At 41.8% G+C, this 27,335-nt stretch overlaps 1 protein-coding gene across 2 annotated transcripts in view; it reads left to right on the top strand.

Moving 5' to 3' along the window:
- LOC136652179 (ubiquitin-conjugating enzyme E2 E2) overlaps window positions 1-26,980 on the top strand; it is a 184,854-nt gene extending 157,874 nt beyond the window's left edge. For both annotated transcript variants that reach the window (XM_066629102.1, XM_066629101.1), the window contains 2 exons: window positions 13,610-13,757; window positions 26,222-26,980. In XM_066629102.1, coding sequence (XP_066485199.1) covers window positions 13,610-13,757; window positions 26,222-26,319 — 246 coding nt within the window. In that variant the 3' untranslated portion in view covers window positions 26,320-26,980. The remainder of the gene's footprint in view (window positions 1-13,609; window positions 13,758-26,221) is intronic.
- Window positions 26,981-27,335: the final 355 nt, after the last annotated feature.

The raw sequence follows: 27,335 nt of genomic DNA on the forward strand, positions 1-27,335 counted from the left end.
GAATATCTCCCAGTCTCCAATGAGCCTCTGGAGACTTGCTGGAGCCCATGCTGACCCGATGCAACTGCTCTCAGTGTGAGGGCAACTGTTTGACCTCTCGCATCAGCTGTGTGATGAGGGCTCCCTCCACTGCTTGCTGTTTCATGTCTGTGATGCAGCAAAGGAAAGGCCAGTCTTGCTTTGTGTAAGGCCTTTTATAGGCCTTGAGCTATTATAAGACCTTCATTCATTCATACAAGTTCCATCTTTAATATATTCATTTATGTAAATGTATGTAAATTTATTCTAATTGGAAATGTAAATTAATTCTTTTTTATTCCCGGCCCCCGACACAGTGTCAGAGAAATGATGTGGCCCTCCTTCCAAAAAGTTTGAACACCCCTGCACTAGGAGTTCTGGAACAGAACCTCAGTGGATAATGAGGGATGACCTGTATTGTACAGTTAAGCATTTCTTTTTGAGTATGGGTAATTTAACTTATATATACTCTCTTTTATATATACTCTCTTTTATCACAAGCTAATAAAACACTTTAAGCCCAGTTTCCCAAGGAGGCAAAAGAGTTGCGAGAGACACAAGCTCCTCTCTGATGCTTTCTTTTAGTGTGTGCCTTGTTAGAGCCTGGAAGCAAAATGGCATCCTTCCCACCTATCATTATCATTATCATTACAAAGCATGTGACTATCAGCCGTCCTCTTCTCGACTGTGCTGAGAAACAGTGGGGCAACCTTTTATTTTTTTCTTGGGCCTCATTTTTTTTTACTTCCCTATGGGGCTTTAAAGCACTCAGTGGGCCTGTGTGCCATATACTTCCCTTTTTCTTTGTTCCATCTACCCACAGGCAAAGGACAGCTATTTGACTGTCCGTCTTCCTTGCATTATTTTGTGGACATCTGGAGTCATTTTTTCCTTCTGAAAAAATTCACTTTGACCTGATTTAAAAGAACATGAAAAGAGCACAATCTGAATTAAACAAATTTATTATTTCTTTAATGTGGTGTAGTTTAGTTATATACTACTTAATATGTACTTGATTTGTTATATTATTGCTCATGACTTTGGTTATTATTTTATTTTAATGACTTACATTCTGCCTTTCACTCTTAAAATGAGACTACTTGATATCATTGTTTGTTATATTGATATGGTGTAGTTTGCTGTATACCACCTCCCCTACCTAAGTGCAGGTTAGGTTCCAGAGGTCTGTATTTAAGTCCAACATCACTATGATCAGTAGCAAACATATTGTGACATATGAAAAAAATGTACACCTACAGTACAGTACATTGTGTTTTTGAAAAGCTGGCCAACAGCTTGCTGGGGCTGGCTGTTGGTGTAGATACCACTGGTTCTTTATGCTTTGCTTTCTCATCTGGTCGTCATGTTTCTTCTCCATTTTCTGTTACACACGCTAGACATGATGCGGTTGATAATGTTCTTTCATTTAGCACAGTATACAAATTCCAAAGCCTTGAGTGTCAACTGGGCCAGAGCAATTACAGCATAGAAGGGTGCTATCATAAGAATGTTCCTTTGATCTTGATTTTTAGTCACATTAATCATAATTAATGTATAAGATTTAGACGGCAAGATTTTCTCTGTGTTTGCTTTTTAAAGGGAGTAGGTGGCAGCTGTAGGGGACCTTGATCAAACTCAGTTTTAAACTTCCCTTTCCTGCTTGGTAGTGGCAAAAGATGACTCTGTTATGTTTTTGAAGTCACCCCCCCCTTTCAGGGCCCACTTTTTCTCATTTGGTATTAATCCTCCCCTAGACCTCACTGTGTGTCAGCTCCCTATGCCTAATCACTTTGGGCCACACTGACAGCTTCCTTCATCCTCTCCCTTCCTTCTGCCCCCAGGAATTGCCAGATTTAAAATTATCCATTGTTATTGAGCTATTGTTTTCCCCATTGCTACAGCAATGCTGTTTTTCAAGTTATTTTGCTGCTCAGGTTGTCTCCAAGCAGCTTCTATTGTTGGTTTTGCCAGTATCTTCACAGCTGCTCTTACCTCAAAGCCCCAACTATGTACAGTATATTCATAACTTGAACGTCTGTAAGTCAGTGGAGTTTTTGCATACTACTGTTCTTGGCATTGTGGTTGGCATAAACTTCCAGAAGCACATTAGCTTACAGAAAAGTGGTGAATGAAGTGACTCTGACTGCACTCTCACTATATACTGGTTTTAACAAGAATCTAGAGGTTTTGTTTTATACGTTGACTTGCTTGATTTTTCAGATGGGGTAGTCTCAAAATGGAGAGGGGGAAAATGGCCGCCTAGCAGGTTATCTTCGTCGGCTGCTCCTATTTATTTCTATATTTTTTCTTCCTTAGATAGGACTTCTGGGTTACTTTTTGTCTGGGAGGTCTTATAATTTGTTCCTGAACCAAAAGGCACTGGCAGCGCTTGTTTTGTTTGCAACAACGCAGGGATTACAGTGGATTGTTATTTCAAATTCTGAAATGCAGAGGCCATGGGGAAAAGGAGGAGGCAGAGAATCCATTCAGAACATGGTAACTCCTCCGGCAAGTCCTCAAAACAGAGACACCTGGATGAACTCTCCTGGATGCAATATGTGAGTGAGCCTAATTTTATCTCTTCTAATAAGTTTGCTGTCCTTGATGTCCAAGACACTGCCGTGGAGTCAGAGGGTGGAGACCAGTGGCCCCCCTCCTCCCAGCTGGGAGATATTTATAACTCACAGTCACCACATCTCACCTCTCTACATGGCAGACTCTCGCCCCAGGAAGAGAGTGCTACTAGTAGTCAGTTTTTAACTTTTTTAGGAGATTACTCCATAATAATGGGGAATACAATTGTATACATATGCCAGCAGTTCAATTCTATTTTATCAAAGCTGGACTTGCTTCATAAGGACATCCAGAGCCCCCCTATCTCACCCTCCCATCCTGCACAGCATTTGGACACTCACTTTAGACATCCAAGAAACCCATTCCTGTCTGAAGAGGGGGTGAGTCCCGAAGCCCATGTGAATTCGGCCCGTCGCTTGCTGAGAAATCAACTGATGTTAGTGATCTGGCATACACCCCTTAATTGGGGAAAATGGACAAATAAACCACAAGCATTTGACTCTTTATCTAGGCTACTCTCTCTTGATATACATAACATTGATTTAATTGAGGTGATCTGGCTCCCTCGGTGGCACCAAATGCCACATTGTTCCCTCATTTTGCTGAAATTCAAGACTCACAGAATTCCTCGCTTACTTCATGAAAGGAAGCACGTTCTTGAAAAATTCAGTATTTTCCACAACCGGGTGTTTGGCGAAATGCATATTAATCCACTATTCCAGAGAAACCATCTGAAGTCTCCACTATCAGTTTCTTCTACAATTCCAAGGCTGGCCAGTCCCAGCCCTCAGTCAGGTGATGTGTAATCAGCATCCTGAAAACACAGCTGATCCTTGGTCCTCATTACACTTGGATGTTATGTCAACAGTCTCTGATATGAAAGTGGCCACTGACAGCTTTGCCAGTCTACTACTGAAGCTAAAAGCTTCGCTTTCAGTGCAGCAAGGCAAAGCACCTAAGGATACATACAACTTACCTACTGTCCAACACTCAGAAGCTGGGAAAGGAAAACCTAAAAGGAAGACCACAGCATCCAGCAGCAGCTTCCAGGTTCAATCACTGGTTCCCAAGCCTCCACCCAAGGTACCAGTAAAGCTGCCATCACAGAAGAAAACCTTCAGACCCCAAGATGACCTGCACGGTCCCCTGAACAGATGAATTTCAACTGGAACTGCTGTATCCTTGGAGCCATTTGCATTAGTAGACCAAAATGGCCCTCTTTGCAAATTATGTGAACTTTTGGACACTAGCAGTACACACAAAGAAGTAGACTGCCTAATGAAGACAATGCGTGCCACTCCTAGGTGCCCTGTGAGGATAACAAACTCAATCGCAGAAGTACTGGATGAGCTGCCTGCCTTAGACACAGTGTGTGCCAGGAATCATCTTCTGAGGAATTCTGTGTGCAGCTCAGAGGAGATCTTAGGTACTGGTGATATCACTCAGTGTTTACCTAATGTTTCTTTACAAACTACAACGCCTCCTCAGAATACTGGTTCTCGCAGTGGTGATACAAGCTCCCAGTCCATGGACCTACTGCTCCAGCTGGATATCCATGAGGACACTCTAACCAGGGAGGCTCTGGAGGTGTACAGAGTTATCCCTCGACAAAACCAACTACAGATGGTCAAAAAATTGAGATTGTCTGGCAGGAATTAACGGACATTATGTTGACCCAGTGTTCTCCTGCATCTTTGAAGAGCTCATCTCTACAAGACCCTCAAACATCCCTAGAAGTAGACCCCCTTTGAAAGTTGCCCACTCAGGCTGGGATCCATCAAGAGCCTTCAGGTGGAAGAAGTTTGCCTCCCACCCCTTCTCATGGATGCCTCCCCTCTCCAGGGTCACTCTCTGTAAATGGTCCCCTAAACAACAGGGGAAAGTTCCTGGCCAGTGTGAATAGCGGCAGGAATGACGATTTACGGACGGTTGATGTTCATCATGATTGCTAATTACAAGAACTTTTAAGGAGGGAACGAAATACAACTGAGTGTCTGGATAAAGTTAAAGCAAAGTCTCTTAACGACACTGATGATGATGTGAGAGACGCCAGCACCCAAAGAGACTTGTTAAAAATGAAACAACAAAACATAGCAAGCTACCCAGAGAATGACCAAGTGGATACCAGGATCAGTTTGGAGCTTCAGGAGGAGACATACCACGTTGTCACCTATTCAACACAGATATCTGTTCAGTGTCCCAGTACTGAGGATCTTACAGTAATTCCTTCCCTCCCCAATCCGGACTTCACTGTGCCTCAGGGAATGATTCCTACTCTGTGTGTATCCTCTGATACCTTGGAAATTGAGGTCCTGACACAGAATGATAAATGGCTAAATAATCTACCTCTTGCCCCTTCATGCTCTGAAAATACTATCATGGAGTATAGCTGGTTGGAACAGAAAAAAGCATGACAAGGAACTTTTAGATTATCTTAAGACTTTTACATTATAGCATTGCAGGAAACTTGGGTGAAGAGTTCAGTACACATTCCTGGTTACAATACTTATTCCTGTCCAGCCATGCAAGTTAGTACTAGGGGAAGCCCTTCAGTAGGCCTAGCTATGTTTGTCACAAAACGTCTCAATTCAAGTCATTTGGAGATAAGACAGTGCTGCTGCATAGTGCAAGCCATAATGACGTTTGTGTTTGAGATGAAATTAATTTGTGTTAATGTCTATGTTCCCCCTTCCCTTAATTCCACCCAACTATCTTTATACTGGGGCAATCTTTTGTCTTATGTAGAAACTCTAGAAAGCTTGCATCCCTCAGCTCAGGTCCTGATTATGGGTGATATGAACTCCAGGGTGGGCAGCTCAAGGCAGTTTTTCTGTAAGGCATTGGAAGTATACAAGGATTCAGCTCTTCCCCCGATCTGCTTGCTTAATAGACATTCTAAAGACTGCCACCTTAATGCTGCTGGTATTGACTTTGCTAAATTTAGCATCAGCCTTGATAAGGTATGGCTAAATGGTCTAAAAGTCTTTCCATATTCGGGGGAGTTTACCTATGCCTTTGCCCTGGATACTAGTGTGGTGGACTTTATTCTGGTCCCTTTAGGACTGAGACCCTATGTGACAGATTTCTACATAGGTGATAATACCATGAGTGACCACCTGCCTCTTATCATGACGACCTATATGTCCCCACATTAGAGACTTTATCTAGGCCAGAGGATAGTGTGGAACATAGCTATAAAATACAGTGGGATAGTAGTGCACCTTTGAAATTCCAACAATTAATTATGGGAACTCAATGTACTAAATACCTTTCAGATATTTTAAGAGAGGAGGATACTACAGTTATTATTAGATCTTATGAATCCCTCGTGAGCTGGCTTCGTCAGGAGTTAGGATGCAAGATGGGGCTGATGGGTACCCTGAGAACGGGAACTAAAAGGGAGGGGTTTGACTATGAATGGAAGGATGTGAAGCAGCAAATTAGAGAAACATACTGCAATTTTAGAAAATCCAACCATCCCATGCATCTGCTTAAGTACTCTGAACTTAAAAAACAGCTAGGTAAAATAACACTGGAGAAGAAACAGAGGTACTGTATTACCAAGAGCAATGGGGAAAGCTATTACAAGCAGTTCTCTCTAAAAATAGAGATTTTTGGACTATTGTAACAGGCTCACTAAGACCTGAAGGAGGTGTTTCAGCCTAAATCCCTCTCTCCCTTTGGGTACAACACTTTGAAAAAATGTTCTTGGATATTAACCCCTCTCAGGAAGGATGTGTAGATTTCTCTGAATCTGAGCTTCCCGTATGGGCCCCAGTGGAACCAGGTTAGTCAATTAATTGGACATCTTAAAAGTAAGAAAGAATTGATAAAATACCCCCTGAATTGCTGAAAAATGATCCTGATTGGTAGGCACGACTACTAGCTCCTCTTTTCTCTGAAATTAATAGAATGGGACAAATCCCACAAGATTGGTTGACCACAGTCATTGTTCCAATCTTTAAGAAAGGTGATCCTGACTCCCCGGCCAATTTTAGGCCTATCAGTTTATTGTCAACTGTCGGCAAAACTAATGCAAGATACCTATATAATAAGCTCAGGGCCTAGGTTAGCTCCCACAGCATTCTCGAACTGGAACAAGCAGGTTTCAGGCAAGGTAAATCGACCATTGACAACTGCCTGATCCTCTCGCATCTTATTGACAAGTAAGTTAAGGCATCCAAGGCAAGGCTGTATGTAGCCTTTATTGATCTAAAAGGGGCATTTGATTCGATAGATAGAGGATTGCTTTGGAACAAGCTTACCTTACTAGGGATAGATAAAAGACTTTTGCTTTTAATCAGATCTCTGTACACCAACACATCCTGTAAGGTGCAGTGTCCCCAATCTGGGACTCTGTCCCAGACAATAACTACCAATAAAAGGGTCAAAAAGGGATTATCTTGGCACCTCTACTGTTCAACCTGTTTATGAATGACCTCACTCCAGCCTTGGAGAATCTTAACAGCCATCGTCCTAAGCTGGGCAACCTTCAGGTGCCACTGCTTTTATATGCAGATGACATGGCTCTAATATCTTGCACCTGCTGTTGGCTTTTTGAGGTTGCTTAACAAATGTGCTGAATATCTAGCAACCAACAAGCTGGAGATTAATTATACCAAGTCCAAAGTTATACCTTTGCAAAGAGTTGGAAGCCTTACAGTTGGATCTGTAACGGTAGTAAGATTGAGCAAGTCTGCCAGTTTAAATACTTGAGTATTACATTTCACTATAGGCACTCATGGGTTCCCATCGCAGCTCAGTGCTTAACTTGGTTAAGCTTTCATCGTCAGCAATTGCACGATTTTATCATACCCAGGGCAACAGATATGTTCCTGGAGGTTTTCAAAGCCAAGACTGTTACTCAACTTTTATATGGTGTTCTGTTCTGGTTCAAGACACTAAATCTAGCTGCAGAGCGTATTCAATCTATTTTCCTTAGGAAAATTCTAGGCGTGACGAGATGTGTCCCTTACTCCGTTTTATGCCTTGAGACAGGTCTTATCAGGTTGAACACAATGGCATGGCTAAGATTTGCAAAGTTTTAGCTTGGTATCCTTTTCAATGTGGTCAATGATAGTCTGATGTTCCAGTTGGTATCAGACTCAGTCCTGCCTTGTGGGATCACCATTTTACATACCAAGTTAAAATCAATTGGTCTCGATATTGTGTGTCTGGGTATGATGCATCAAACAGCAACATATAGAGCTGTTAGGGAGAGAATCTTGGACATTGAATGTCAAGAGCTAATGAGTTTGGCTAACACCTCCTGCTCCCCATTGCACTTTCATATACCTGATCAGTTAGGCAGGATGCCATTTTATTTATCCCAGCTGTATAATCCGCAGTTAAGAAGAGCCTTCATGCTGGCAAGATGTAATGCCCTTTCTTCAGCCCTTCTATGGGGTCGGTTTAAAGGGATACCTCTTTCCACAAGGCTCTTTCTTTGCGATCTGAACCATGTGGAGTCAGTTGAACATATCCTTCTGTTCTGTCCCTTGCATAAGACCCAACGTCAGAAACACCTTATGCCCATCCTAGCGCGCTTCCGGGGATGGGCAGAGGCAGATGTGCTTCAAGCACTTTTGTCAGCAGAGAAGGGAGAAACTCTTATCAACATCTCTTGCTTTGTCGCCACAGTCATAAGTACGCGGGAAATGAGACTGGAAGCTTAACCCTGTATGAGATTAGCTAATGGGGGCACTATTGGATTTTTCCTGTGTGTGTACCATGCATTTATGGATTATGGAGTCATCTTCTGATCTTATATAAATTCTGAATTTTATTCGCATATTGTTTTTATGTATATGCCAATAAAGGTTACATTATCTTTATCATCAGATGGGGTAGTGAGCATATTACCTCTATATAAATGGTGCTTTACATAGCAATAAAAGATCCCTGTCCAAAAGCTTACAATCTAAAAAATAATTATTATTATTGTTCAACAAATGGGCAGAACAAGAGCTATTGGACAGGGATGTAGAACTATTACATACTATTAATAATTCTAAAAGTAAAATTAAGTGCAAAAGAAATTGATAATATTTTAGCAACTTCTGTACAAGCTATTTTTCAAGAAATTATAATTAACAAAAACTTGATTTCTGGGCTAATAGATGCTGAAAAATATTATTTACTCAGAATTTCAAAATTATAATAAAGCTTGCAAACAAAGAAGGAATTTGGAGATAGTAGAGCAGAGAAATTTTCCTTCACTTCACTCTGTTTTTAATGTTAAAATGGAATGAAGCTTTCTTTTGAAAGAATCTCCAAAAACTGGTTAAAAAGCTGGAGGTTTATACAAGACAGCAATCAAGGGAGAATTTCTTTAAGCCATTTCTGCCCAACGTTGCATATACGCAACATGGATCAAATTTGTACACCTATGGGCTGGGCAGAAATGGGCTAACTAGCTTGGATATGAGGGGCAGCAGATACACCTAGAGTGAAATGGGAAGGAGAAAATTGCTAAAATCATGGCAGCTGTGCTCCTCAAAGGTGATTTCTTGAAATTATTTATGGTGCTATTGTACAAACAATGGAGAGGATGTAAGAGGAGATCAAGTTGGAGTTTTATTCCTTTTCTGGCAGGGCAGAGTTCCAAACAACACAGTCCTGGAACGAACTGGAATCCCCAGCATGTATACACTGCTGAAACAGAGACGCCTGCGTTGCCTTGGTCGTGTCATGAGAATGGGCGATGGTCAGATCCCAGAGGATCTCCTCTATGGAGAACTTGTGCAGGGAAAGCGCCCTATGGGTAGACCACAGCTGCTCTACAAGGATATCTGCAAGAGGGATCTGAAAGCCTTAGGAATGAACCTCAACAGATGGGAAACCTTGGCCTCTGAGCGTTCTGTTTGGAGGCAGGCTGTGCAGCATGGCCTTTCCCAGTTTGAAGAGACTCTTTGCCAACAGGCTGAGGCAAAGAGGCAAAGAAGGAAGGCCCATAGCCAGGGAAACAGACCAGGGGCACACTACACTTGCTCCCAGTGTGGAAGGGATTGTCACTCCCAGATCGGCCTTTTCAGCCACACTAGATGCTGTGCCAGAACCACCATTCAGAGCACGATACCATAGTCTTTCGAGACTAAAGGTTGCCAACCTGCAGAGAGTTCTGAGAAAAATCCAAGAATGTTAAGATTCCGACATCTGGATTTGAAGTAATGATTTTGCAATACTTCAACTCAGAGACAGAGCAGCAGTCTAAGAAATACAAGTCCAAAGTACCCTTGGGTACTCTTGGGTAGTTTAGCATTCGTTGTTTTTCTTATCATATCCATAAGTCTGTTGTCAAAAAAGGAAGAGGTAGAACTACAAAATAAAAACCTTATACCAATTAATACGTGATAACACTAGTTTGGGTTGGGGAATTTCAGTCGTTATCCTAGACAGAAAAGTATTATTATGCCTTTTTATTGTGAACATTGAGCTTATTAATGTCTTGTATGTCTTTCAAAATCGAAGTATAGTGGCATTACATTTTATTTATTTATTTATTTATTTTTGCATTGACATAGTGGTCAGTTTCGGAAAGTACCCAAATTTCTTTCCTACAAATGCAGCAGCAGGATCTTGCCTTCATCTCACCCCACCACTCATGGGTGTAACATTTGAATTGGATGTATTCTCATAGACCCAGATTATGGTTGATTTTTGATTTTTTTTTTCCTCTGGAATGTCATTCCTGAGGGGGAACAGGCTCACTTAGAGCGCAATCCAAACTTGCGCTGGAACAGGCAAGTTTGGCGAGAAGCAGCTTAGCCAGAGGTAAGGGGAGACTCTTCCCCATACCTCTGGGTAAGGGCTACTGACCCCAATGAGTCTCCTCGGACTTGTGCCACCTCCGGATGTGGCACAAGTCCAAGGAGAGCAGAGTGGCTTGAAGCCGCTCCGTTCTCCCCGGGGATGGGGGTTGGAATCCAGCATAACTGCCGGTTCCCAGCCCCGCCTCCGGCTCCCTGTGCGCCCACCACCGGGGCTGCCCATCGCCTGCCCTCCCCTGCCCATGAACTCCTCCCTCCCTCCTCCTTCCCGCCCCCCCAAACCTACCTTTGCCGCTTGTGTCGGCACAGACAGGCTGACACAAGCGGCTGTGGGGAAGCCGATGCAGAGGCGTATGTCAGCCTCTGCGCGCGGTGCATCTAGATGCGCCAACACGGCTTCCTCGTCAGGAGGTGCAAGTGTGCTTTATGGCATGTTTGCGACCCTCCCAGGCCGGGAGCCAAGTCCAAGTTAGGATTGCACCCTTAGTGTGATCTTGTTCTTCAGCATAGGAGAGAAATCAGCAGAAAATATCATCCAAATGAGTCCATTATTTCTGTAATTGTTCTGTTGCTTTTGCAAGCCTTGTTTTTCAATTTCATTTTAAACTGTTTATTACAATCTCTTAATCCTATCTTTGTAATTGATTGCAGTAGTTAGAGAACCATGAAAATTTCACTGTTAAATTACCCTTAATTCAAAATTAAATGACAGATAAATCTACTTCCCATTGTAAACCTTGCAGCTTTTCACTGACATGAATATTGTTCAGGAATTTTAAAAGATTAGGGTTGATTTGCATTACTTCAGCTTGTTTTTATCCTGGACTTTATTCAACTCAGATTGGATAAACCCCTTTAATGATAATCATGTAAGTTAGTCAGCATATTTGGATTATAGGCAATGAAGTCTCTTTTGAAGACCTCAAAAACACTGGCATACCTAGGGGGGGTAAATGCCCCTAGCGCGATCCTCCAGGGGCGCCTCGGAGCCTCGCCCCTGCCCCCCCAGGAGGAGCACCCAGGAGCGCTGTGGAGAAGCAGCTTGCTGCCTCTCTGTCAGTGCCTGGGCGCCAACTGAGCCTCCCCTCTGCTCCCCTCCTCCTTTGTAGGAGAATAGGAGACAGGTGCCCTAGAGAGGCACTGACGCTCTAGGGCGCCCATCTCGTCTCCTCCTATAAAGGAGGAGGGGAGGGGGGTGGCCCAGTCGGCGCCGAGACGCTGCCTGGAAGGCAGCTTCCTGCTGCCTCCCAGGAGCGCTCCTGGGCGCCCCTGCTCCGCCTCTGAGGGCATCCCTCAAAGGCGGAGGGGAAGCCGCACGCGCCTCCTCCGATTTCGGAGGAGACGCGTGGCGCTTCCCAGCCCCCACGGAGCCTTCCATGCAGCTTACAAGATGCACGGCGCGGAAGACTCCGTGGGGGCCTCGGCTGCCTCCTCCATTCCCCCTTGTTTTCAAAGGAGGAGGCAGCTTCATGGAAGTAATTGCAGTGACGATGACTTCACCGCAATTACTTCTGGGTCAGGTGTGCGGGGACGGAGAAGGGGGGCGAAATGGGGTGTGGGGAATGGAATCCTGGGGGTTGCCTTGGGCGCAGGGACCCCCCAGGAACTCCACTGCTCAAAAATTATTAGCAAATTACCTGGGCCAGTAATAAACACTTCAGAAGACTTTAAACAACTTGTGCTTATAGAACCGATGCTTCTCCATAGTCTGCATGACTTGGAAAAAAAGACCTTTGAATGTCTCATGAATTAACTGTGCTAATTTAGATGGTTGAATTCCAGAAAACTTGTATTTCTCATGTTTTTAAATTACTCATTAGCATTACTGTGTCTTGGTTGGTATTCCACATTTTCCTCACCAAACATAACACGGCAAGTGCCATTCAGTGAATGTGATGAACCCCAGACTTGCTCTCAATTTTATGGTGTGTTTCTGAAATCCTCAGATGTCCCGAGCACCTGCAGAGATTATCCCTGCTCCATCCTCAGCTAGAATTTGGAAGTAGGGATTGTTTGACTGCTGAGTTGCAAAGGCATTTTGAATGCAGAAAGCAAAGCAATGACCTCCCCCCCCCCCCCATCTTCCTCTCTGAAGCCGGATAGCAGAGCTAGTGCTTGTTTTAATGCTGTACTTAAAGCCCCAGTCTTTCTCTTTAGATGAAAGTGAAGAGGAGGGTGGAAATCAGCCCCGCAGTTGTGCATTGGTTCAGAGGCACTCCAAAATTCAGCTCTACCTCAGGGATTGTATGTTGAAAATACATTTTTTGTTGGCCGTCAAAATGTCTTGACCCTGATCTAGATAGTAAAGTAGAAGATTTGTACGTATGTGATGTGGTGCACTTCACCTAAGGACTCGCATATGTGCAATGGAATAATTGGGAATAACAACTATAATGATTGTGTGCTGGGCACACGCACATTTATGTGCGTGTTTTAATTTTATCAATTTCCTCCTCCTCCTACAACCCTCATATCTCCCACCATTCCCAAGGATCTTCAATCCCACAACAGAGGATTTGGGAAGGATGTGGGTGCCTGTTGTGTCAAGGAATAAGGTGGGAAAACCCTTTTCTGTCTGCAAATTTGCATTTATGCAACTCCTGTTCTAACCTTATAGGACGATAACATACAGCATATCATGAAAAATTATAAACATTACTTGGTATCTAGAATTTGTAGCATTTCACATAGTGAGCCTTGTAGAGTTAGGTTTTTTGTCTTAGAGGTGGGTGAAAAATGTTTTATTTTTTTGGTGGGTTTCAGTGTTTTCCAAAGTTAAAAATGCAAAAAGTGGGGTTAGGTTTTTATTCCAAGGGTACGTTTTTATAAATTATAATCACTTTAAAGTGTACTAGGTAGGTGATATTGATGATTTTGCAGCCACATGCATGTAGAGGTGTTAGAGAATATGTAGAGTTGTTAAGAGAATGGTTTTATTTTTCTCAGATTTGGGTTTTTGTGTGTGTTTTGTTTTTACAAAAATGAGAAGTGCAGAAAGTAGTGTAATGTGTTTTCATTTCGTTATCACTGAAAAACCAAGTTGTACTTGTGGTGAACCATCCTTGATCTTTTTCAAAATCTAATTTTAGAATACTGTTGACCAAAACATTGATGTCATTTTTCCTTTTTTGTTGTTGTTTCTACTCTGCTGGGCATTATTTATAATTGTGCTGCATATAAATAAAATGTGTGTATTGTAAATAACAATAAGCATGATTTATGCTCATTTACTTTTTTTTCTGTTTTAGGTTACATTTCGGACAAGAATTTATCATTGTAATATTAACAGCCAAGGTGTGATTTGCTTGGATATTTTAAAAGACAACTGGAGTCCAGCACTAACCATATCTAAAGTTCTTCTCTCCATCTGTTCACTTCTCACAGACTGCAACCCCGGTAAGTCAAATGCTTTTTGTTGTATATTGATATTTATTGTATCTCAGTTTGTGTATGTAAACTTGTTAGCTTATCGTGAGAAATTTCATGGTGGGGAACTTTTAATGGTATTGAACTCTATATGGATTGCATGCTTTAGGTCAGCAGTTTTCAACCATTGTGCTGCAGCACATTGGTGTGCTGCAAATGGTCTGTAGGTGTGCCATGGAAGTTTGTGGGAAGGTTATATATTAGTAGAGCTATTGGAGGATGTGAGTCTCTGGCCAGCAGTGCAGTGTGCCTTGTGAACTGTCACAAAAACCAATGGTGTACCTTGATAATTTTAGCACCTTCTCAGTTTGCCGTGAGACGAAAAAAGTTGAAAATCACTGCTGTAGGTTGTTTTTTGTTAGATGCTGTAGCTAACTTCAGATAATTTAAAGAATCTTTCATAAATTCCTGGTGGATTCAAATTTCCAGTAATCGCTGAAAAGGATAGCCTCAGAGGTTGGTGAATGACAGACTGGAAGTACTAACATCACAGGGAAAGGGTTTGTTCTAAGTAGGATACATTAATTGACTTGTCATTTGTTTTCTGGCCCTGATGCAATGCTTTTAACAACAACCTGGCATATAGAATTAAATAGGCAAAGACCTTTGGATGCTGGTATAAACTTCACCTTTAGCTTGTATAATTCATTCTTTTAAGGCAGCTCAGGGTCAGAAAAAAAAGTGGTAACTCTACTCAGTTGTCAGAAATAGTATTTTATGAAATAGCCTTTAGTGTTCAGAATATATTTGTTTTATTAGCACAATTTTTGCTCCAATAATGTGTATTTCATGTATAAGTAAGGATGGAGATAATATTTAATTTTTTGTTTCTTGAATTTTAAAATGATTGCCAATTCAGGGCCCAATCCTATCCAACTTTCCAGCGCTGGTGCTGCCTCAATGCAGTCCAGAAGTCAGGGAACAAATGTTCCCATACCTTGAGGAGGCCTCTGTGACTGCCTTCCCATCACAGGAAGCAGTGCATACCCATTGGCACAGCAGCACCAGCACTGGAAAATTGGATAGGATTGGGCCCTCAGTTTCATTTGTACTATGTTTTACTTGTTATTGCAAGATTATATTCTTTTACTCAAAAATATTTTCTGCCAGTTCATTCACTGTTGTACGTTCTTCCTTTTACTGTAATACTCAGCATTTAGTGCCATTCATCTTTTGGCACAGAAAGAATTGAGCCCAGTGCTTCCACACTTGCATACTTCCTTCCCTCTTTATGTACTCAGCCTGATTTATTAATTTCTTGATTGCAAGTAACCATAGTTTACCACTGCATCCAAACCAACCAATTGTGGTTGTTCTTAAACACTAGGATCAATCTCTAGTTTACAATTCTTGTTTGCAGATCACATGCAAGCCAAAGTAACAGATGTAACAGCAAATTAGCTAAAGAGCAAGACATAACTCATGGTATTGTGACTGCAAGAGATGGGGAGATAAAAAGAGAGGGGAATAGAGAGCATCTGCCTAACAGCCCAATCCTATCTAAATTCCTTGTGCCAGCACAAGCTACATTGCATCCCTAGGGGGAATTTAGTAGGCAGAAAGTCTCCTCAGGTAAGGGGACATTTATCCCCTTATCCCAGGTTAAGCCCTAGTGTGTGCGATGGGTCAACTCATGTTTCCAAGGTATGTCTGTGATGGGGATGCAATGTCCTACCTGGCTATGTTTGAACAGGCATGTGAAGATGAGGAAGTGCCTAAAACTTTGTGGTTAAGGATACTGCGCCCACAATGTGTAGGTACAGAGCTAGCACACATACTAGTGGGACTGCCTAAAGAGCAAAGGCACAATTACAAACTGTTTAAGTCCTTAGTCAAGGAGAACCTGGCGATAAATGAGCAAATGGCAAGGCAGAAGTTTCGCCATGCAGAAATGAAGCCAGAGGAATCGTATACAAACTTCCAGTTACGCCTAGAGAGAGCTTTGACCACCTGGGCTGAGACTGTGGAAGTAGAAACTGTGCAGCAGTGGAGAGAGTTGGTGGCAAAAGAACATTTTTTCTCCTATTTACCACCCGAATTGTCAGAATGGGTAGCTGAAAGATAGCCTGCCACGGCGCTGCAAGCTGCAAGGATCGCTGATGAAATTAAATCATAAGGCAGCTTCAAAGCTCCTTCATCAGAAGTCAACCTTATGCACAGCCTAAAAGCTTTCAGCAACAGTCAGCAAAGAAAGGAGGGGGAGGAGATAACAGCCAGGCCCCAAAAGCCAGCTGACTTCCACAACTTTCCAGAGAATGCTGCAACCTCAACAAACACACAAACAAAGCATCTTCGTTGCTATGGATGTGATAAAGTTGGACAGTCGAAAAAATTCTGTTCGCAAAATGCCCAAAGAAATGCTGTGCAAACTCCAGCCCCTAAGACTGTAAGTAACCCATTGAAGGCCAGGGTACAACGGGTGGCAAGTCATGCCCCAAGGGAGAATCCTGGTGAATCCCATGAAGAAGGGGAGCCTGCTCTTAACCTCAGCAGTTACCTGAAGGGAGAGAGGGAGGGGTCAGCCCACTCCTCTGTCCCAAGAGTTTCCCAAGTGCGTGTCAGAGCTGTAGAAGGTGGGGGGAAGAGCAAGGCCATATCAGAGAACAACAGAGACTCTCTACCAGTTGCTAAGACAACAAATGGGACCTCAGAACCAGCGGCCCCAATGATGCAAATTTCTTGTTCCTCAAAGTCAGAGCCTAGCAAACTTCAGGTTTATTTAACTGTCAATGGAAAAAAGACATGTGGACACATCGATTCTGGGGCCAGACTGACCTCAGTTCATAGAAATTTGGTGGAGGAATGTCACATTTTGCCTGGAGAAACTTTTAGAGTAAAGCCTTATGAGAGTCCTGAGATTTCTGTACCTAAAGCAAAAGTGCAGTTAGAATTTAAAGGTTGGAAGGATACACGTGTTGTGGCTGTACATTCAAACACACCCACATCAGTTCTTTTAGGGCAAGATTTTTCTGATGTGTTAGACAGGCAGAATGTTGCTAAAAGGAATGTTACTAGAGAAACTCCAGCAGGCAGAAATCCATCTGGTCAAGCCAAAGCTTCTAAAGCAGCAAAAGGAAGAGCGTCTTCAAGCATCTCTTCCATCAGCCACGAAGCTAAAGCAGAAGAAATTACTTCCAAGCCTAAAATTAGAGATAAACAAACACTAGGAAGTGGAAGATTTTTAGCAGCGCCCCACAAAAGAAGACATTATCATGTTGGGTCAAAGACTGAGCCATGTGTGTGTTCAAAGCATTGGAAAACCTATTAAAATGTCAATAACATTTATGTTTGATGCTAAAAGTCAATAGACCACGGTGGCCATTGGAACTCCCTGCCACTGTAGCCAGCAACAAAAGTTTGAATAGTAACAATGTTTCCTTAAAACGTTCTAGGTTTTTCATGTATGCAATACAAGGAAGTAAAGTGCATTGTTCTTAAAGAAAAGAAAAGCATTTGCTCTCAAGAGAAAGAAGGAATGTTACATCCAATTGTGTATCTAAGTAGAAAACTATTGCCTCGAGAAACACATTATGCTGTATGTGAATTTGGATGTCTTGCTGAAGCTTTGTCTCGCATGTAGTGTAGCAGAAATCAGCAAAACACCAGTCATGAGTGGTAACATAACTGTATTAGTAAGAAAGGTGAAGTACTTTCCATGTAACCTCACTGTGTATGATGCTGGTAATGCAAACTGTCTTATAGCTTTCACTGCTTATTACCTTGTAGTAAACACTGCTTTGTATTGCTTAGTATGTAACTGTAAAATAAGTTCAGTATAAGAAGTGCCGTAACCTATGTGTAGCTAAGAGTGGCTGAAAGTGTTAAACCTCCTAGCCCCTCTTCCAAAAGGGGAGCGTGTCATGAATATGTACAGTTCAGGCCTAGTAGCATTGCAAGGCCTGAACCAAGCTAAAACAGTAACACAGAAGTGGCTTGCATTTCCTAGCTGCTAGGATTTACAACACAATGGAAGGTGATTATGTAGCACCTAGGCAGCCAGAAAGACGCCCATCAAGGATGGAATGCAGCTGCAGATCTCCAGGGGGAGGGAAGAGCTGAGAGGGCAAGCTTCCAGCCCCACTTCCAGAGGACAGGGTCTTTGTTCCTTGTCTCTTGATGAGAGAGGTGGTGGGTGCACATCCTGCCCCGCCAGGACCATGTGGCCATAGGTAACTGGCCTGAGGATCTACAAAAGAAGCTGACCCAGGTGAGGGTTAGAGAATAATAGAGTTAGCCAGTTAGCTTTTTGTTTTATGCTGTTATGTTTCCTAAAAGTTTTATGCCTCTAGCATTTGCTGCCTTTTGTAACCTTTTTGTAACCCTATGTATTTAATAAAGTAGAAAATCTTTTTATTATTATTATTATTATTATTATTATTATTATTATTATTATTATTATTATTAACAGTATTTATATACTGCTTTTCAACTAAAAGTTCACAAAGCGGTTTACAGAGAAAAATCAAATAACTAAATGGCTCCCTGTCCCAAAAGGGCTCACAATCTAAAAAGATGCAAATGAATACCAGCAGACAGCCACTAGAACAGGCACTGCTGGGGTGAAGTGGGCCAGTTACTCTCCCCCTGCTAAAAAAAGGAGCACCCACTTGAAAAAGTGCCTCTTACCCAATTAGCAGGGGTTAAGGGTTTTTACCATGTTGGTTCATTGTCTGTTGGGGACAAAGGTTCAGAATCCTGCCTAGCCGTTCAGCAAGCTACCAAAAATCCTCATTGTGGACTAGTAACTTGAGGACTGAGACTTTAAGTAAAGAAAGTGCTCAGTGCCTACAAGAGATACAGTTAAGCCTAGAGGGTCTCGGTTTCCCTGGGCTGAGGCACTGGCTCTTACAGGGTGGTGGCAGTACTACCGAACAAGGATCTTTGAGGGCTCTAGGGTTCAGAACCAACAACTCTGAGCACCCCAAAACCCTGGGAGTGAGACCCAAGTGTGCGACAGCTTGGTATGTCTGAGTGCATGACAATGTTTAGCCAAATCCTTTATTCAGCAGTTTTTCCATTCTTGAATTATTGGTTTGTTAGAACTTTGCATTCATATTGTTTATTTCTAAGACTAAATATAGATTAATATAGGAACTTTTAAAGAAGCATGTAGGTTGGCACGATGGAGACTTTTTATTTCTTTTTCTAGCATTTTTATCTCTTGGCTTTAGGCCCATTTCTTTCAGTTCCAGTATAGTCCTGACAATTTGTTAAAATTGCACCAGATTAGTCATGCTTTGTAATCTGATTCTGAACATGGTGAGGCAAATTGTCTACCCTTTTCTTTCAGTGAGGGAATTGCTTTGAGAATACACCAGGCACATCTCGGAGAAATACATACACACACACATGCTTCTGTTCTCTATCAGCTGGGAGCAATTTTCAGTGCACTCCATCTTCCCTTCATCTTAGCCTACCCCAGCTCACTTTAAAGGCAGAAACCTTGCAGGGGCCCGAAGTTGATACACAACGTTGTTCTCTTTGTTTCTACTCATCTAATGGGCAGAAGCAGATCAGGTCAAATGGAAAGGCGACACTGAACGCCTAAAAAATTTTTTTTAATGTGCAGGTTTTCCCTGTGAAAAACCAAGTATCAGTTACTGGGTAGACTGGGTAGAGATTTATGCAAATGTTCATTAGAACAACAAATAGGAATGAGAATGGCAGCTAATTAACCCCCAGCCATACACAGTGATTAAACTGAGTTGGAGCACAGCTGCAGCTTCATTGGCAGGCACTGCTATTCTTTTCCTGCAGACCTAGGAAATGAAAAGAGGTATTTGCTCCTGAAGCTTCTGTCACTCAGGCAGTAATCTACAAAAGATGTTGAGAAGACGCTCTTTCCTTTCTGGTTTTACATCACCACCCTTTTGTTTTGGATCACTCAAGGCAGGCACTTGTTTGTCCCTTTTAAACAACTGGCCTGCTATTTGACTTGTAAACTGTCGTAGACTCTTCCGTTCTGTTGCTTGCATGTTTTGTTTGGCACTGTCAGGCAGCAAATTGTGTTAAGAGGTATCTGATTTTTTTTTTTTTTTTGGTTAACAACTGAATGAATTTATTTGCTATGTTGTGAGGAGTTAGAAAAATGTACATCCATTTTGATACCTTGTTGATAAAGAAATAAATGAATAAGTTGCGATAGGAATAAAAAATATTAGCACCATGTTTTTTAAATTTAAAAGTAACACCATCAAACACTGACTGCAGTTGTACTTTACAGTTATACATGAGGGTAAAAGATCCACATATAATTGTGAGCATGATTTCGGCCTTAGATTTTATACTTTTAAAGATGAAAAACAAAACCTAGAACTTTTTTTTTATGTATGTGTTCCAGCTAAAGTGATTAAAACAGTTTCCTGTAACATGAACCGGAATGTGTATTGTTTCACAACTTTGGGCTAACACTCAGTGAATATTAATATTTTAGGAATAAGTTCAAACATATTTCCCTCACTGAAGTCATTAAAAACCATTTCCCTGTTAACATGGCAGGTATAACAGTTTTAATGAGTGTGTAATTTAAAACACATTATATAAGAAGAACCTGATGAATCAGGCCTAAGATCCATCTAGTCCAGAATTTCATTTCCCACAGATATCTCTGGAAAGCCACAAGGAAGAGGTAACAGGAATATCCCACCTACCAATGTTGCTGTCCTGCAACTGATCTTCATAGGCATACTGTCTCTGAACTCAGAAGTAGTACATAGCAACCATGATTAGTAGGCATTGATAGACTTCCTCCATGAATATGTCTAATATTTTAAAAGCATAAGTTTTTAGGTATAGCCCCTATAACTGTAGGTATAGCCCCTCCTTTCCTGAGTACATGCCTGGGACCTTGACCACTCACACACAGCAAGAACTATGCTCAGAGACTAACAAACCTGCTAAGCATATTCTTCAGTTCATCACATCCTAGGAAAGGAGCTTGAGCTGGCAAGAAAGGAGATAAACACACTTGATAAGAGACCTTTAAATACATCTTTCACAGGTTCCAGGTGGGAGCCTTCATTTTTATTATAATAACCTTATACACTGCTTTTCAGCAATTTACAGACTATACATCAGCCCTTAGAAATGCAATCACTGGTGATGTCAGAACTGATCTTGACATGGTATAAAGATTATTTTTTATAGAGATGTGTAGAGTACCATGAACGCACAAGGCTCTTTACAGAGTAACTTTAAATAAGTTATTTTACTTTAAGAAAGCTAACTTTGTATCCCAAAGCTCTTACACTTCAGGCTTCAACAGAGGGGAGGGTGAGAAAGGGGAGGGTGATAATGGAGAATGGCAATGTACTTAGGCATTATTACATTTTGGAATAAGCACCAGTGGTATAGTTGATAGGGGAACAAAGTTCCAGGATTTCTCCTACAACAAAGAGTGGTGATACCAACAAGAGTGCCCATATGCTGCTTTTGAAACTTTTGTCCAAGAACCTTAGCCAAGAAAAATCATTGGGCTTATCAGCAAGAAGCAAACTGAAAAATTTGCCTAGGGGCCTATGTGAAAGTCTAGTTCAGGGCATTGTCTTTCCCAAAGGCTACATGAGAGATTTGTTATATTAAGGGTACAATGTGAATTTGCCTGCAAGTAAGTCAAACAAACAGCCTAAGGCAGTGGTTCTCACACATTTAGCCCTGGGACGACTTTTTAGAATGAGAATCTATCAGGACCCACCGGACGTGATGTCATAACCGGAAGTGACATCATCGAGCAGGAAAACTTTTAACAATCCTAGGCTGCAATCCTACCCACACTTACTCAGGAGTAAGTCCCATTGACTGTAATTGTCATATACATAGTAGCCTGTTAATAGCACAGCTCTGTAATATTTCCCCAAATACAGTCACAGACCATGATAGCATCAAGTCTAATATATTAAAAATAAATTATTGAAATGAATGGGGACCCACCTGAAATTGGCTCGCGACTCACCTAGTGGGTCCCGACCCACAGTTTGAGAAAACTGGCCTAAGGACACAGTCCTAACAAGGTCTACTCAGAAGTAAGTCCTGTTTTGTTCAGTGGGGCTTACTCTCAGGAAAGTGTGATTAGGATTGCAGCCTAACTGTAATATATCTTTTATGAGCTATTTTGGGGGTATTTGTTAAATGCAACTTTTCAGCATTTATAAATTTATTTTAAGTATTTATTGCATCTAACGCCAAGAGTTGGAGATGAAATGAGCTGGATCTTTAAATGAAGTATAATAATTTTCACAGTAGGCCAAAGTGGCAAGATGAGAAGAAAGCACTCTAATGGAGAAATTTAAAGTTGATTTGTCTGTCTTAGTGGGTTATGGCTCTGTCGGGTGGGGAGATATCATGATGAGCTCCTGCAGTTGAAAATTAACCATACTCTACCAATGAGGATTAAGGAATTAAGTCAGGGGCTTCACAGGAGAGACGGATGCTGTAGAAGAGAAGCCTGGACTTACAGCACAATTTTGTGCCTGTTTACTCAAAAGTAAGCGTTGTTTAATTAAGTGAGACTTATTCCCAGATAAGTGTGCATAGGACTGCACCCTTAATTGGTCCAAAGTTGCTAAATGCTTTGGCTTTGCAGCTACCTTTTGATCCCTTGTAATTGCTCTGAGAACTATATAGGTGAATTTGTTTGTTTATTTAAAGATTTATACACCGTCTTTCTTCTGCTGGAGCAGAGGTGTTTTTTTTTACATGATTCGTTTTAATATTAACGCTCTCAAGAGCTAACATTTAACAACTTACATGCTTCTCAAAATGTAAATGAACAAAATAAATGCTAAATTAAGAGAATGCTTGAAATCTCTACGTGTTGCATTAAAACATTCAAGTGGCTTTTTAAAAAATTCTCCCTCCCTCCAGAGCTGTGCTCTGGTTGCCTCTGGAGGATTTTCTAAAGCCCATGGATGCCACGTGTGGCCTCCACAGGTCTCAGAAGGCTTTCTAAGGCCTTCAGGAGATCTTAACAGGTCACTTCCAGTTTGGGGGGGGGGACTGGAAGTGATACTTTAGGTCTTCATAAGGCCTTCTGAGACCCAGGGAGTCTTCACTTGCCCCCCCATCCCAGACCGTTTCTTGCTATTTTTGGCGCAACCCAGACGTAAACGTTGCTGACGTCAGCATGTTGCATCTCATCGGCACATAGTTTTAGTGAGGGCTCAGTGAGGGCGTCGTCAACCAGGTAAGTTTGGGAACTGCTTCCCTAGTTGTCCACATAAAATGCTTTATTAACTGCGAAAGAAACTGAATTTTAGAATGTTAGGATTTGTTAATGCCTTTAGTCTAGGCTAACTTTCCACTTTACACATGTGCAGTGAAGAGGAAGTGCTTCTTCTTTTTTGCTTTCTTTGTCATGACTAAGTTTAACCAACACAGTAGGTAGTAATGGAATTTCTTTGTAACAACATTCTACCTTATAAGAAGGTTGTAAGTCCAAAATTTGGGGAAATTGAGTGTTTGAGTCCTCTTGCACTCATGGAGAAGGGGACAGAGATGGGGGCTGAGTGCAAATAAGAGTTGGGTGTATGCATGGGCGTGCACACACGTGTTTGGGTGGTGCTTCTTTCCGCACGCACGTGTATTGAGGTGTGTATGTTAGGGAATGTGGCTGTAGGTGCACCTAGTTTTTGAAGTCTGGCTTTTTCATTTGGCATTTGTGTTCTGGACAAATCAGAATAAAGTAATCACAGTGGTTCTGAGTGGAAAGGTACTTTGTTGTTGTTCATTCATTAAGTCTTGTTCAGCTCTTTGTGCCATCATGGACGCCAGCCCCCCCCCCCCGGTCTACCACTAACTTCCGGAGTTTGTCCAAATTCATGTTCATTGCCTCCATGTCAGCTTATCTTGATTCATAGATCTCATGTTCCAGATTCCTATGCAATATTGTTCTTTACAGCGTTGGACTTTCCTTTCACTTCCAGACACATCTGCAACTGAGCAACTTTTCGGTTTTGGCCCAGCCCCTTCATTCTTTCTGGGGCTACTTGTAATCATCCAACACTCTTCCCCAGTAGCATACTGGATGCCTTCCAACCTGAGGGGCTCATCTTCTGGCGTCATATCTTTTAGCCTTTTGATACTAACGTTCATAAGGTTTTCTTGGCAAGGATACTGGGGTGGGTTAGCTCTCCGCTATGACCTGTTTATTTTGGGTGTCCCTACATGGCATAGCTCATAGCCTCACTGTTACTCAAGCCCCTTTGCCATGGCAAGGCAGTGATCCATGAAGGGGGAAACGGTTCTTACCTCAGTGTAATGTTTTAGTTGCTCTGAGAGCAAAGGAACTTGATGACAAATGGGTTACATACAGTTCACTTAGACTGACTCATCCAAATTGGTTTCTTTTGTTTTTAGAAACCACATTGCAAGCAAAATTTAGCAACTATTTAGTGATGCATTTTTATCTCCCCAATGAGTTTTGAGTTTTTTAGAATCCTGGTAAGGCAGAAACTAGATATGTCAAAACAGAATCTTGATTATATTGTATATGCATTTGGAAACCAAACTAGGTAGATAACCAGTTTAAGTTGCCATTCATGAGATACATACAAAATCATACTACTGCCTATGATGAAAGCAGAACTGAACATTTAACAAATCATATGCTTATCTGTGTTTTGTCAGACACTTATTACATACATGCATACATTTGCATAAACAGCAGTTAGAGCTGTCTCTTTCAACCCTTCGGTTTGTTTCTGCTTCCTAATGACTAATTTTGTTTACATTTTTCTGTTTGTTTATTCATTCATCAGAATGTGTATGAAGTCAGAAGTACTGTCAAAAGAGATTTCTGTACCAGATTCTAAATACCTGTTTAGTAGCGTAATCCAGTGTATTTCGCTATGCCATTTTAATAAGTTACAGGGAATACACAAGGTAATATGTGATAGGCCTTGTTCTGTAAGGTTAACTCATGTTGGGATTTTGGATTCTCTTAGACATAAAATCAGTACATTTAATTACACTCTTAGGTTATATATTATAAACCATAGAGAAAAATCACCTATTATCTGCTTTCCCTTGCATGCTGTTCATAAACAGTCACATTAGTTGTGAGTCTAGCACACCTGTCTTTAATTAACATCCCCCCCTTTTTTATTCTTTATAAGTGAATTTATTACCATGTTTTGCTAATATGTAGAGGGGTCCCTCAAGTTTCAGGAGGATAGTCTATTATGTAACACTTGAAAAAGTGCTATAATTTACAGAGCTGTGCGTAAGAAACCTTTTTTCCTATGCACCAGCTTTGGATAAAAATCAGAGCATCTTGTTTCCTATACATTTAAAAATTGAAGATAAGTATATAATACAATTCCAGCAGAAAGACAAATTATCCAAATTGGTGACTGTACAAAACAAGCAACTTCATGAGAAAGTTGTTGACCAATTCCAAAGTTCCCCTGGCAAGCTAATCCACCCATCTACCACAGCCTTACCCAGTGGGCTCCACTTGGGGGATGTGGTGGGTGTGGATTGCACGAGGTGACACTAAAATGACTTTCGAATTGGCCAAAAGAGGCTGTGTGGCATGTCCCAATTATAGAATGGTGGGAATAACCCAAAGAGTAGAAAGTGGGAATTGCCATGACCACTACTTCTAGCACACATGTGCGCACACACTTCTTGCCTTGTCCCATAGAAGGGAAGCCGCCTCCCACTGAAGGGAAGGTGGGAGCTCCTGCTAATGCTGCTTCTGGCACGCATGCACCCACACTCCTCACCTCATCTTCCTCGTATGCATAACTCGACAGCACCAGTCTTGCTCCCACTCCCTTCCCTCCTCAGGAAAGCATACATTCTCTCACTCTCCCCAAATGGCAATGAGCAGTGGTTGCCAATGCTGCAGCCAACATATCATGCAACCTTCTTCACCTCTTTGGGTGCTGCTCTGAAGTCCTGGCCATGCTGCTTCTCTTCCCATCCATGCAACTGTGGAGGACCTGGAGGTCAGAAAACTGAGAACCACGAATCAACTTTAAAATGAAACATTGGATGAAACAACTTTAAGTGAGGGCTTATCATTACGCTTGATAGTACACAGTTTCAGAGAACTGAGGACACCTTTTTCAGCCAACTGTTCTCATTCACATTGATCTACCTCATAGGGATATTGTGAGATGACAGGCGGGATCAGATGTGCTGCTCTGACCTCCGTGAAGAAAGGAATAGCAATGTAATATTTTCCAGCAAATTTGTTCCATTACAGCAGCCTCTGTATCACCTTCTTCTGTCATCCCTAACCTCCCTGCCACTTTTACCATACTGCAAGCAGGTTTTCAGGTGCAAATGTCTAGGATCACAAAGCGAATCTAGGTTGCCCTTCATTCTAGCATTTAGTTTGAAGATTGGGCAACTGAGCTCTTGAGTTACAGTCACTGTGACCAGTCTGCTAAGAGCTTGTCAAGTCATTGACTGTTTTCCTTTCTTTGCAGCTGACCCCCTGGTTGGAAGCATTGCTACCCAATATATGACAAACAGAGCAGAGCATGACAGAATGGCCAGACAGTGGACCAAGAGATACGCTACATAGGAATCTGCTGGAGAACATGCTGGACCTGTGCAAGCACATTCACTAAGTGCATCAATAGCCCTCCCCTTCTTATTTTTATTACGTTTTGAAGCAATTTGTGACGAAGTTGGCTCCCTTCCCTCTTTTTTTCCTTTATTTTTATTCTTTTATTTTATTGTTCTGTTCAACTTGAAAATTGTATCTCTACAATATAGATTGAGACTTTGGGTTACAGTGCAAGGATGTTGGATCTGTAATAGTATAGAGCTTTGTCACGAAGCTTTGTATTAATGTATTTTTTTTTCTTTCATGTGGTCTTTGGGGGAAAAAAACAAGCAAACAAACTCAGAACTATATCTTGTTTTGTTTTTACTTAAATGTAGTGTTTAGGGTTATTTTTTGTACGGAAGTCTCTAATGGTGGGTGCATGTTACTGGGAACAGGTTTTGTACAAAAAGCATAAAATCAAGAATCACTGTGCATTACTAAGACTATGTTTTAAAACTAGCCTTCTGTTTTCGAAACACAAGGCTACTGGGTTGAACAAGATGATATGTATTTTGATTTACTTAAAAGAAAAGTGCTTGTAAATTTCTTAGGGACCTGCCACTTTTGACTGTGGATCAGTTGATGTACACTTGTATTATTAAAACACTCAATAAAAACACTGTGGCTGATAACATGCATTTCTTGTAAGGCAGTGCTTTTACTCCTTGTGGAGTAGACCCAGGTCAATTCTGCATGTTTCTGAACCTGCATATAAACCAGAGCATCTTCCATTGTGTTTGTTTCTGAGCGGCTCACTTTTCTTACCATCTAAGGCAGAGTTTCTCAAACTTTGAGGGAGCTTTACTCCCTCAGTAAGTTCTTGGGGGGGGGGTCCTAGGGCAGCAACACGATCCCCAGGATTGCATCGCAAAGGGGGGCGCTTGTGCCTTACTTTGCATGATGCTGGGCTGCAAAACGGAAGTGCTTTGCGCCTGCTTCTTTTCCAGGTTCCAAGCATTGGGGAGCGCTGTGAAGGGCTGCCTGCACCT

Source organism: Tiliqua scincoides, chromosome 5 (genome assembly GCF_035046505.1).
Source record: "Tiliqua scincoides isolate rTilSci1 chromosome 5, rTilSci1.hap2, whole genome shotgun sequence".
Classification (NCBI taxonomy): domain Eukaryota; kingdom Metazoa; phylum Chordata; class Lepidosauria; order Squamata; family Scincidae; genus Tiliqua; species Tiliqua scincoides.